Source organism: Chiloscyllium plagiosum, unplaced genomic scaffold, assembly GCF_037043375.1.
Source record: "Chiloscyllium plagiosum isolate Xiang-an unplaced genomic scaffold, Cpla_swu_hap1 HiC_scaffold_18, whole genome shotgun sequence".
Lineage (NCBI taxonomy): Eukaryota > Metazoa > Chordata > Chondrichthyes > Orectolobiformes > Hemiscylliidae > Chiloscyllium > Chiloscyllium plagiosum.
Window position 1 is genome coordinate 55,683,154 of NW_028270156.1, and position 12,491 is coordinate 55,695,644.

Sequence of the window (12,491 nt, forward strand, 5' to 3'; positions counted from 1 at the left end):
ACTGCCATTTAATTCAGTCCCGGATATTTATTAATCCTATTTGTGTGACACTGATATTGATATTCCTATAACATTAACTGTAATGACCTCTGAAATACAGAGTCTGAATGATTGGTACTAAGGTCTTTTATAGGAGAAGTAAATGTTGATGTGTACAGGAGCTCTTTGAGAAATTGGTCATCGGTTTCTCTTGAGAGTAGACTTTCAATAATCTGCCAGACAGCACAAAAACTGCCCATATGTGATATGTGTGTGTGTATGCAAGAGAATATGTAGCTGCGTGTAAGGCAAATCTGTTTGTTTGCATCTGCCTATCTATCCAACTACCTGTGTGCGAGTATGTCGATATAGAGTATGCCTAAAATTCCCCTCACACCCACCACTAATGTCCAATGGCTATTAATGAAATGAACTGCAGAAATTCGCTAAAGCTTTTCAACTGCAAGTCCTAAACCTGTGGCCGCTACCAGGAAGAAGGGCAGCAGACATATGGGAACGCCACCACTTCCAAGACTCCCCCCTCCCAAGTCACACACCGATTGGAAATACCTCGCTGTTCCCTTTATCACGCTTCAGGCAAAGTCTCCTTGAACTGCAGCAGTTCAAGAAGATGGCTCAAGGGCAATTATTAGTGATAGTCACAATCCCTTGAAAAAATAAAATAACTCCCCATCTCATCATACGAGCTGCCCTTTCCAAGTGTAATACTTTGTGCAAAACAAAAGCTCAACCATGGCAGGAAATAATAAGCACGATCGGAGCTGGCTGTAGGATGAACGTGATAGTTCTGCCTGTGGGCTGCTTCTCTCGATATGAACACATTTCTGGCTCAGTATCTGTAAGCCATCGCGGGCTGGAAGAGCCTGGACGGTGCTCGGAAAGAGGAGGGGGATGGGGCAGGTGGTGTGAGGTTTGCGGGAGGGGTGGGGGTGGTGGTGGCTGGAGAGAGCTGTCTTCGAGGCTGCGCAGGTTTGCTGAGGGAAGGGAGGGGGGGAGGGGGGGGGGTTTGCTGAGGGGAGCTCCTCCTTCCAGTGTGTGCGGTGCCTTGTCTTTCTGCCTCTCGCCTCATTCCAGCAAGCAGCGCCGGCCTGCACTCCAAGGCACGACGATGTAGGAGTAGCGCGGGGCTGCTGGTCAGTGAAAAGCGGTGTGTGTCGTGGGGGAGACTCGAGGCTGTGGCCAGGCTAGCAGCACAGGCTGAGAGGAGAGAGAGAGAGAAGAGAGTGTGTGAGATAGAGAGAGAGAGAGAGAGAGAGAGACAGAGAGCGGGCCAGCGGGACGGGAGGCCGCCTGGTCGCTGTCCGCGGTGCTGAATGATCAGCTCGGTGCAGGTCTCCAGCTCCCGCGGCAGCAGCCCAGGAAAGCGACCTCCCTCCGCGACATGTCTGATCGAGGAGATGGCCAAGGGCGACGACAACGATCGCATCGTGATCAACGTGGGAGGGACGAGGCACGAAACGTACCGGAGCACCCTGAAGACGCTGCCCGGCACCCGGCTGGCGTGGCTCACCGAGCCCGGCGCCTTCGCCAACTTCGACTACGACCCGAAGACGGACGAGTTCTTCTTCGACCGCCACCCGGGGGTCTTCGCCCACATCCTCAACTACTACCGCACGGGCAAGCTGCACTGCCCGGCCGATGTGTGTGGACCCCTGTACGAGGAGGAGATCGCCTTCTGGGGCATCGATGAGACGGACGTGGAGCCGTGCTGCTGGATGACTTACCGGCAGCACCGGGACGCCGAGGAGGCGCTCGACAGCTTCGAGGCACCCGACCTCAATAGCGGCGATGCCGAAGGCGGCGGCGACGGGGTCGGCGACTCGGAGGACGAGCTGGACACCAAGCGCCTCGCCCTGGGAGACTGCTCCCCCGAGGCCGGAGCCAAGGCCAGCTGGTGGAGGAAGTGGCAGCGCCGTATCTGGGCTCTCTTTGAAGACCCTTACTCCTCCAAATATGCACGGGTAAGCAAGCTATACAAAAAACGTTTCCAAAGAAAAATAAACAAGTCCATCAATAACCTTGACACAAGCTCCACAACGTTTAAAAAGCCTCTCTTACGTTGGAGGGAACCTGTTGGGCAAATGAATTGAATGGCAGTTCTCCAAATGTATCCAACGGAGAGAGGATTGCAAAAGGGCATGTTCTAATTGCATTAATATCGAGAGAAGCAAGGTTACATAGTGACTTGAGACATCAGTGCTCCAAAGCAGCCCGGGGTACCTGGGCTTGGATACAGTCTTGCTGCAAGTGCTGCAGCAATACTGGATGGAGGTGCAGTATTGCCTGTTTTGTTACAGTGGGGTAGAAAACGAGATTACATCTTCATTTGGTTTTGGCAGACCCGCTTGTGGTGGTAGCAAAACGGTATAACAAAGACATGTCAAGTTGTCCCGCTTACCCCTGGTAGGGGGCGGGGAGGGTGGGCAGGGGGTCTGGTGTATGACAAATATTCACCGAATTTAAGGGAGCGCAAAACCCCTCTTTGCATTATCGATATCCTGTCCCCAGGGCTGTTGTGACCGTTTTCCAGGGAGATTTTTTTAGCTACTTCAGTGATCGAAAATGTCAGTTATACTGGCGACTTGGAGGATTTTCGGGAATCTGGGATTGTATTCCTATAACGCAGGTCTCGTTCTCTTTCGGAGAATTGGTGTTTTTGATCAAAGCTACGGAGATAGCGCGCAGCAGGAGTGCGTTTCAGATTGGCGCTCATTGGTATTCCAGAGGCGTGCTTTCTCGGTGCAGACTGCAGAGGAATCCGAGAGTCGCCACTTTAACCTCAGACCCCACGTTGTTTTGTTTTTAATGAACCATGGGTCATCTTAGCGAAGGGAGACAATGCTTTTTAGATCGTGTGTGTATTTGGTCTTTGAGTAATATGCGGTTATTAACAATATTTTGATGAACAATGTTACTGTAAGCACCAATACAACTAAATTAGGGCAAATATGTATCTCGATAATTTTATGAAGTGTGCCGTATATCACTGTTCATGCTCAGACATTCTACAGCGCTTTATGCATGTTGCGCTTTAAAGCCGTTTTCGATTGTCGGCTCGATTCTCTCCTACATTATTATTACTGCCGTCAGAAAATGCTAGCTACCGCTTGTAGATTACTTAAAGACTGCTAGCGGGATGGCACTATTATACATTCTCACCAATCGTCAACAATACAGTACTTCCCCAAAGGTCTCCGCGCCCCAACAATCAATTCGGACGCACAGACTGTCAGACTGCTGCTCGGGCGACGCGCTTATGTTTGGGGGCAGAATGAGGAGCGATCTGAACAGAGCAATGTCACCGCGGTTACATAATAGCCGTGTCGGAGCCCCGCATGTCCCCCCCCCCCCCCCCCGGCGCTCCCGCTGAGACCTGCGCACACGCGATGGCCAAAATCAGAGCGGAATGTTCCTCTGCTTCCCGGAGAAATGGAGACCCTCCGAGACCAGGGGAAGGACAGGGGGAAAGAAAGCTGCCTGTTAACAAACCCGTGAGGAGCAGTAGGCAGTCTGTGTTTCGAAATGTGAGCCATCTCAAGATGTCTACATGCAATTTGCCGAATTGCATACGTTCCTGAGTATTTTCTCCCTCCCTTGGGTATTTGAACTCCGCACAAAACTCACTGTGCATTTTGGAGATAGAATCAGTAAAATACGGTCTCAGGTGCCCTATGTAATTTATTTCGTTTGTATTTCGCCTTTTATCTCCTGCGTTCTCCTGAAAACAAAGCATGTTATTTTACTGTGCTGTTACCCAGATCTGAGACAGGTGCGGGGGGTGCGAGGGGGGCAAGAAGCCGGGATAGAAGGATGTTAAAAAGCTATGCGAGCTTCCTTGATGCTCCAGCAGGTGGTACCTGGCTCCGCGTCCGATTTTCCTACTGTCTCTGCAGTGGCGGAAGGAAGCGGATGTTTACAGTCAACAGTCCTACACATGAGCTGCGGAAACACAGAAATATAGACAGACCGTCACGGGGGTGGTGGGGGGTGGTGACAGAATCTTGCATTAGTAGCCTGGAAATGAAACTTCAGTGCACGACAGAGTGCTTAGAGTGACCTTGAATTTAGTGGGTTGCATATTAACTATTTCTTACACATTGTACAACCTCAGAGCGGCATCTTTCAAACAGGTTGCTCGCTAGTGCTTCCTTAGAACGATTGTACTGGACTGGGGTGGATTCTTCCATCTTGAGACAAGATTGAGACAAATGTCCTTCATAAATGTACTGTCACACCTAACATCAACCAGATAGATTGGTAGTGGCACCAAATTGAAATTACTTGGGTCTGCTTAATGTCGCTGGTATTCCGAATTGTACACTGAAAATATACACTATAGCACGGAAAATAATCCTTCAGTGTGAGGGAGGAAAGCATTGAGGAAACTGTTGAAATATCTAAACGAAAATAAGCATGAAACTGCCCAGATCAATTCTTATAATTAATTCCACATTCAAAGAGCGAGCAGGAGCGTTTATCTGGGATTGCTTTGCTGCTTTTTTCCATGGCCTTCTCATTCTTGAATGATCTTATAATCGACTGGGGACCAATACAGGGCAAGTTAGCGAATTGCACATTAATAACAGAGCGGAGCCAAGCTGGCTGAATGCCGAGCCGCAGGGACACGAATAAGTAAAGGACAGGAGGCTGGAAGCAAGGGCAAGTGATTCTTCATTGTACTCGAGAAAACACCGTCTTCATGAAAAGCAGACGTTAGGCCAAATTAGGTTGTTGAATTTGGTTGGCGAGGGGAGGGGGGAGCGGAGAACAGTTCTAACGTCGCACCTGTGATGTGAGATTTCATGGTATTTACGCCACTGCACCACATTCCTGCCGCTTTAATCCAATACTGTTGGTGACATTGGAGAATGCAGTCGGTTAGACAATGTCCTTTCACCTCAGGGACTTTGGCTTAAATCCGAGCAGGTTTTGGTGGGATGAAAGTCACCTCTGCTAACTTTGGACCGATCTCAAAATGAATTGAGGATAATCAATTCAGATTCTAAAGGATATGGGGCTCAAAGCACATGACTGACAGCAACTTACCACTAAATCACTAAATTACACAACTTTACAGTACAGAAATAATGCATTTGGACATCGAGCATCAGCTAAATGTATTCCTGCACATTCGGAAACATCTCTCTCTTCCCACTTCCCATATTGCTTAATATCAAACAAACATTCTAAGCAATTATCAAATTCTTTTAAGAAAATACAGACTTTGAAATAATGGCTCGTGAACAATCATATTGCACTCTTATTAATCTCTGCCATTTTTTCTCACCAGTTTTATTTCCTTTTGCAATTATTTTGAAATCTGTGCTGTTCTGTTCTCATTGTTATTCACCCAATTAACACATCTATCCTTAGTGTGAAACTTATTATTGAGAGAGTCTCTACCCCTTAACTTTCTCAGATCCAATGAAAACCTTGTAACTCCAGAAATTTATCTTCATAACCCCCTCATCCTGATAACAACCCTATAAATGTATTCTACAAATGTTCCATTGATCTTTCATGCTGTTTATAATGAAAAACACATAAATGCACAGGGTACACCAACAGCCTAATTAAGATCTTACATAAATTAGAAAAAAATATTATTCAGTTATATTCCATGGCACTAGATACAAAATTATGGTGTCTGCTTGCCTTTTTTGCACCTTATCACCTTCCACTGCCACATTAATGGCTCATATTTGTACAAGACAGCATTCCTGTACTGCTCAGCTCTGTTTAAGACGATGCAATACTATTTAGAACATAGTTCCTTCATTATTATTTACAAAATACATAACTTCACAACTCCCTATATTAAAATGCATTTGGATTCTATCTGTCATTCCACATGTTAATAATAATTTCCAGTTTTAGCTGCATTTTGCAATTTATCAGTAACAAATTCCAATATTTTCCCATAAATTCTAAGGTCTAGATTATAATTATATACAAAAGCTTACCTCTCTTGTGAAGCACATGGCTTTGTGTAGTCTTCAGATGGTGAAGTTTGATTAAATTAGATTAGATTCCCTACAGTATGGAAACAGTCCCTTTGGCCCAACAAGTTCACACTGATCCTCTGAACAGTAACCCACTCAGACCCGTTCCCCTATCCTATATTTACCCCTGACTAATGGACCTAATACTATGGGCAATTTAGCATGGCCAATTCACCTGACCTGCACATTTTTGGATTGTGGGAGGAAACCGGAGGAAACACGTTAAGGAAGCAAAGAATAATTAGACCAGGGCATAGACTAAGTCACCATTTTAAAGTCATACTGGATGTAAGTTGGCTCGCTGAGCTGGAAGGTTCGTTTTCAGATGTTTCATCACCATACTAGGTAACATCATCAGTGAGCCTCTGCTGAAACACTGGTATTATGTCCTGCTTTCTATTTATGTGTTTGGATTTCCTTGGATTGGTGATGTCATTTCCTGTGCTGGTGATATCATTTCCTGTGTTGGTGATATCATTTCCTGTTCTTTTCACAGCATTGGTAGATGTGTTTGGTGATAGAGTTCTGGTCGGAATGCCGTGCTTCTAGGAATTCTTGTCTGTGTCTCTGTTTGGCTTGTCCTAGGTTGAATGCGTTGTCCCAGTCAAAGTGGTGTCCTTCCTCATCTGTATGTAAGGAAACTAATGATAGTGGGTCATGTCTTTTTGTGTCTAGTTGATAGTCACTGGTGGCTAGTTTTCTGCCTGTTTGTCCAGTGTAATGTTTGTTACAGTTCTTGCAAGGTATTTTGTAAATGATGTGTGTTTTGCTTGTTGTCTGTATAGGGTCATTTAAGTTCATTAGCTGTTGTTTTAGTGTATTGATGGGTTTGTGGGCTACCATGATGCCAAGAGGTCTGAGTAGTCTGGCACTCGTTTCTGAGATGTCTTTGATGGAGGGGAGAGTGGCTAGGGTTTCTGGGTGCACTTTGCCTGCTTGTTTGATTTTATTGCTGAGAAATTGGCGGACCGTGTTCATTAGGTATCGGTTCTTTTTGAATATGCTGGATAGGTGATTTTCCTCTGCTCTTTGTAGCTCCTCTGTGCTGCAGTGTGTGATGGCTCATTGAAATAATGTTCTAATGCAGCTTCATTTATGGGTGTTGGGATGATTGCTTCTGTAGTTCAGTATTTGGTCTGTATATGTTGTTTTCCTGTAGATGCTGGTTTGAATTTCCTCATTGATTGTTTGCTCTACTGTGACATCTAGGAATGGCAGTTTGTTTGTTGTTTTCCTCCGCTTTTGTGAATTTTATTCCAGTAAAGATATTATTGATGTTCTTGAAGGTTTCCTCTAATATGCTTTGTTTAGGGATGACAAAGGTGTCATCCACGTAGTGGACCCAAAGTTTGCGTTGGATGGTTGGCAGAGCTGTCTGTTTGAGTCTTTACATTGCTGCTTCTGCTAAGAACCATGAGTGTTCCATGGTTGGTTTGTTTATAGATTTTGTTATTGAAAGTGAAGTGGATGGTAAGGCATAGGTCCACTAGTTTGTCTATGTTGTCCTTGCTGATGAAGTTAGTGGTGATTGGTGTACATGTCTTTGGTTCTTCTAATCATGCGGTCAGTGTTTCTTTGGCCAGGTTGATGTTGATGGCTGTGAACAGGGCTGTTATATCAAAGGACACCATTATTTCATCGTCTTCTATCTTGGTGTCTTGATGGTGTTCAGGAATTCTTGGGTGGAGTGAATGAAATGGGGTGAGTCTTCTACTAAGTGTTTTAGTCTTTGGTGTAGTTCCTTGGTTAATCTGTACGTTGGTGTTCCAGGTAGCGAGACTATGGGTCTGAGGGCGGCTCCCGGTTTGGGAATTTTGGGTAATCTGCAGAAGCGTGGTATGTTGGATCCATCTGATTTTATTTTTTGGAAGTCTGTCTTTTTTGATTAATGCTGTAATTTAGTTCTCTAATTGTGGAGTTGGGTCTATCACCACCCAGACAAACCAACGGAACATCCATGGTTCCTAGCAGAGGCAGTAATGTGGACACTAAAACAAACAGTTCCGCCAACCACCCAACTCAAACTTTGGGTCCGTTACATGGACGACACCTTTGTCATCACTAAACAAAACAAATTAGAGGAAACCTTCAAGTCCATCAATAATATCCTTACTGGCATAAAATTCACAAAAGAGGAGGAAAACAACAAATTGCCATTCCGAGATGACATAGTAGAGCGAACAGTCAATGGGGAACTTCAAACCAGCATCTACAGGAAAACAACATATACAGACCAAATATTAAACTACAAAAACAATCACCCCAACACCCACAAACAAAGCTGCATTAGAACATTATTTCAATGAACCATCACACACTGCAGCACAGAGGAACTATGCAGTGAAAAATCACCTATCCAGCATATTCAAGAAGAACGGGTACCCAATGAACACGGTCCACCAATTTCTCAGCAATAAACCCAAACAAGCAGACAAAATGCGCGCAGAAATCCTAGCCACTCTCCCCTGCATCAAAGACATCTTGGTAATGAGTGCCAGATTGCCCAGACCCCTTGGCATCATGGTAGCCTACAAACCCACCAACACACTAAAACAGCAGTTAATGAACTTAAAATACCCTATATACTCAACAAGAAAAACAAACATCATTTACAAAATACCTTGCAAGAACTATAACAAACACTACATTGGACAAACAGACAGAAAACTAGCCACTGGGATACATGAACATCGACTAACCACAAAAAAGACATAACCCACTATCACTAGTATTCTTACATACAGATGAGGAAGGGCACCACCTTGACTGGGACAACAGATCCATTCTAGGACAAGCCAAACAGAGACACGCACAAGAATTCCTAGAAGCATGGCATTCCAACTGGAACTCAATAAACACATTGATTTGGACCCCATCTACCACCTTTTGAGAAAAGAACAGGAAATGACATTATCAACACAGGAGATGACATCATCAACACAGGAAATGACATCACCAACCTAAAGAAACCTAAACACATAAAACAAAAGTGGGACATAACACCAGCACTTCACCAGAGGCTCACTGATGACGTTACCTAGTATAGTGATGGAATGTCTGAAAATGAACCTTCAAGCTCAGTGAGCAAACTTACATCCAGGACCACAACCTGAGTTGAAAATCTTCTCAAAACTTGCTAAAGTCATACTTTTTAAAACTTTTACATTATTATTCACAATCCAAGAAAACATATTGTAATTTGTTTTGTGTTTATTGGTAGAAAGGTATTTGTCTGCAGAACAGTTGAAGGGCTAGAAGAGGCAAAATGAAGACACCAATATCATCACTGTGAAGAGAATGCAATTACAGTATAATCAGTTTATATAAGCAATTTTCATGATAAATAAGAATTGGGAATTGTAAGCATGAGGAAAAAAAAATGAAAATTTTAAATTCAAGCTTGTGTAGGAAGAAATAAGAGGAAGACAGCAAATAAAGTCAGTCCTAGAGAGGATGATGTATGTTGTTCCATTCTGAGAAACTTACTATTCTTTCATTCTTTACTTTTGCCCTTTAATTGCCTAACTATAGTAAGTGTCTTTTTATTCTGAGTATGAGTATCTTTTTTAAACGTCTGTTTCATGATTCCGTACCAAAGACGTTTTGAACACATCCACTGAATTTCATTTATCCTCGCTGTTTTTTTCACTACAGAGTCGTATTAGGTTAGCGAAGTTTGACTTTGCTTTAAAATAAATCACACTGCCTAGCATAGCTCACAGTTCTGTAAGTACTCAGTAATTCCATCCCATATTGTAGGCTGAAATGATACTGACCAATAATTTCCTGGCTTATCCCTGTCTCTATTTTTGAAGAGAAGTGTCATGTTTACCACCCTTTGGTCCCCAGACACATATTTTCTTTCCAACGTGTATTTTGGAATATTATATCTCCTTTCCTGTTCTTTGATGGTACATCATCTCTGGTTTCCATTCAAATAGTTACTATTCTATCTTCTTCATTTTCTCCTTCAGTCTTAATTCACACTGCTATTGCAAACACTTTAGCCTTCTTTCCATTCTTTTGCACTGATCTAGGTTTTGATATCCAAGGATCCTGAAAGAAATATTTTATGTGGCTTAAGCTTTAGAAACATTTAATTGCCATCTCTTGATGAATGTCTAAGTGGTCTAGACCAGGACTGGTGGCTTTCCAATTCTAATATCCACATCCTCTGTAGAAAATGAGGTAGGGTATTACCATTCTCTAACCCACCATAACAAGCTTATCCCTTTTTTAAAATTTCTACATTTACCGAGATTATTTTCTGACCACTAATGTGGCTTTAAATGACTTACATTTCTATGTATTTCAATCTTTTTTATCCTCTGTTTTGTAAATTACCTATATTCTCTGTATTTGTCCTTGTTTGAAAAACATGTTCTATGTCCTAATTTTTAAAAACTCTGTTTTCAAATTTGAGCTAATTTCTCTCCATCTGTGGAAACAGTTTCACTTGCTCTTTCCTTCACTTAAGAGTACTTGAGTAGCACCTTTCCATTCCCTGTTTAAATATGTTGCTTTGCTATTTCTATTTCATAATGTTCTGTCTATTTATTCTGGGAAATGTTTCTTTTTTCTTGATGTCATTATTCTTTTCCATGATGAATTACTCATGTTTTGATTTCTCTTTTCTGTCCTGTCTTTTGCACTGGACTTAATTTTACAGTGGGAGTTGTTTTCCAAATGTTCTGTTTGACTTTTGGTCATCTACCTGCTTTGCTTCACAATCATTCTTTTCCAGAGAAGTCACAGCTGGCTGATGTGGGAACTGAAGATGATGGCCTGGGTACAGGACAAATGCTCTTCTCAGACTTTTTCTGACATATATTGTTGGGCCAATGTAGAGGCAGCTTTGTTCTATACCCAACTGTTTTGTACCAAACATGGAAATGTTTGAGGCTAATGGTGTGCCTAAAATTATTAATTTCCTGTCCCTCATTTTAATTATTGAAAAGAAATGCAAAAAATTCAAATGTAAAATATCTTAAGATCTCACTCCAAGTTACAAAAGTATTGGAAACTGTCAAGTTCCTGTCCCAACTCAAATTCCTCTTGTGAGATTTAGTTTTCTAATTCCATGTGGTTCTGTAATAATTATTTTTAACAATATACATAAAACACAGTCTGCTATTGTAGTGAAATACATAGATCAGGAAAGTGACAAGTTTGCATGTCTGGTTGCTGCTGATGGACATAGTTAGGATGTTATACTAGGCCTCAGTGTCTTTATCAGGGTTCCTGTTTCCTGATTATCTGACTGAAAAGTGCATACTTTGAATGAGGATAGTGCTTGCCTACACCATAGTGCTCCTTCCATCCAGTTCATGTTCATACTTAAGTGGTTACTTATAGGTGTGATGCTGGAATCAGTAGCTGCAGTTACCTGCTTGCATGCTCATCACCTTTTCCTTTTCTATCCATATATTTTAACATAGGGGAACATTACAATATGGAAAGCTAGTATTTTTGCAAAGAAAACAACACCAGAGATAAACATCTAAAGACAAGGAGTGAGTGCAAAGTCAAACCATATTTGTATTTTTTTTTCGATTTCCCATGTACTAGCTGATAATCTGTTAGGGCCTTTGGCTGTCAGCCATCTGGTTAAATCCTGTTTCTGTGTCTGTTAAATGCAGATCTACAGCATGGTAATAAGATTTCAGAATGTTCCGTTACAGTATCTGTAGATTTCACTGCAGGGCGGAGGGATGTGGATGGGTGGGGATGGGTGTAGGGTTGGGGGAAAGGTGGTGGGGTTATAGGGAAGATTTGGACGTATACGCTAGCTATGGAATATAAGTAACTGAATGATAAATAATGCAAATTGCATACTTCAGAAAGCATGTGTCCCAGATGTTCAAGCTTGCTTGTGGAGGTTTACATTTGTAAGCACAGCATATGTGTATGAATGGAAAAAGCACACTATGTCATTTACAGTGTATTATTATTTTAATAAACTTTTCTTTCTTTATGGGACTTGATGATCTCTGGTCGGTTAGTATTTGTTATCATCCCTAGTTGCTTTCTTTCTGCTTCTGGATGTTTGTGATGTACAGACTATAATCTCAAAAATACTCTGTTCTTTTTGGTTCCTCGATTCAATCCTTGTGACTTCATGAGAAGATGGTGACAAGCCATTTTTTTGAACCACCAAGTGGTCGAAGTACACACTCTTAGGAAGTGAGTTCCAGGACTTTGACCCTGATTGTAATAAAATAAATGTAACTCAATTCCAAATCTGGATGATGTGTGTCTTTGATGGGAACTTGCAAGCCTTTGTGCTCCAATGAGACTGCTGTCCTTGTCCATCTAATTGGTAAAGGTTGTTGGTTTGGACACTGCTTCTCAAGGAGATTTGGCATGATGCTATGCTCTGCATTGTAGATGACACCAATGACACTGTGTGCCAGTTGTGGAAAGAATTTAAGTTGGTTGATGGTGGAACATCTTGAATGTTGTTGGAGCTACACTCATCAGGAAGGTAAA

At 42.6% G+C, this 12,491-nt stretch overlaps 1 protein-coding gene and 1 pseudogene across 5 annotated transcripts in view; one reads left to right on the forward strand and one right to left on the reverse strand.

The window, feature by feature from the left end:
* Positions 1-1,644, reverse strand: part of LOC148146981 (general transcription factor II-I repeat domain-containing protein 2A-like) — a 28,142-nt pseudogene extending 26,498 nt beyond the window's left edge. Inside the window, exon 1 of the transcript XR_015760193.1 lies at positions 1,464-1,644. The product of XR_015760193.1 is annotated as a general transcription factor II-I repeat domain-containing protein 2A-like (transcript). The remainder of the gene's footprint in view (positions 1-1,463) is intronic.
* Positions 1,057-12,491, forward strand: part of LOC122557901 (voltage-gated potassium channel KCNC1) — a 159,900-nt gene continuing 148,465 nt past the window's right edge. For 2 of the 4 annotated variants that reach the window (XM_087996669.1, XM_043706105.2), the window contains exon 1: positions 1,058-1,961. In XM_087996669.1, the coding sequence (XP_087852795.1) occupies positions 1,314-1,961 (648 nt within the window). In that variant the 5' untranslated portion in view covers positions 1,058-1,313. Of the gene's footprint in view, positions 1,962-12,491 lie in introns of all 4 variants that reach the window. The other 2 variants (XR_015760192.1, XM_043706104.2) reach the window with 2 other exon arrangements.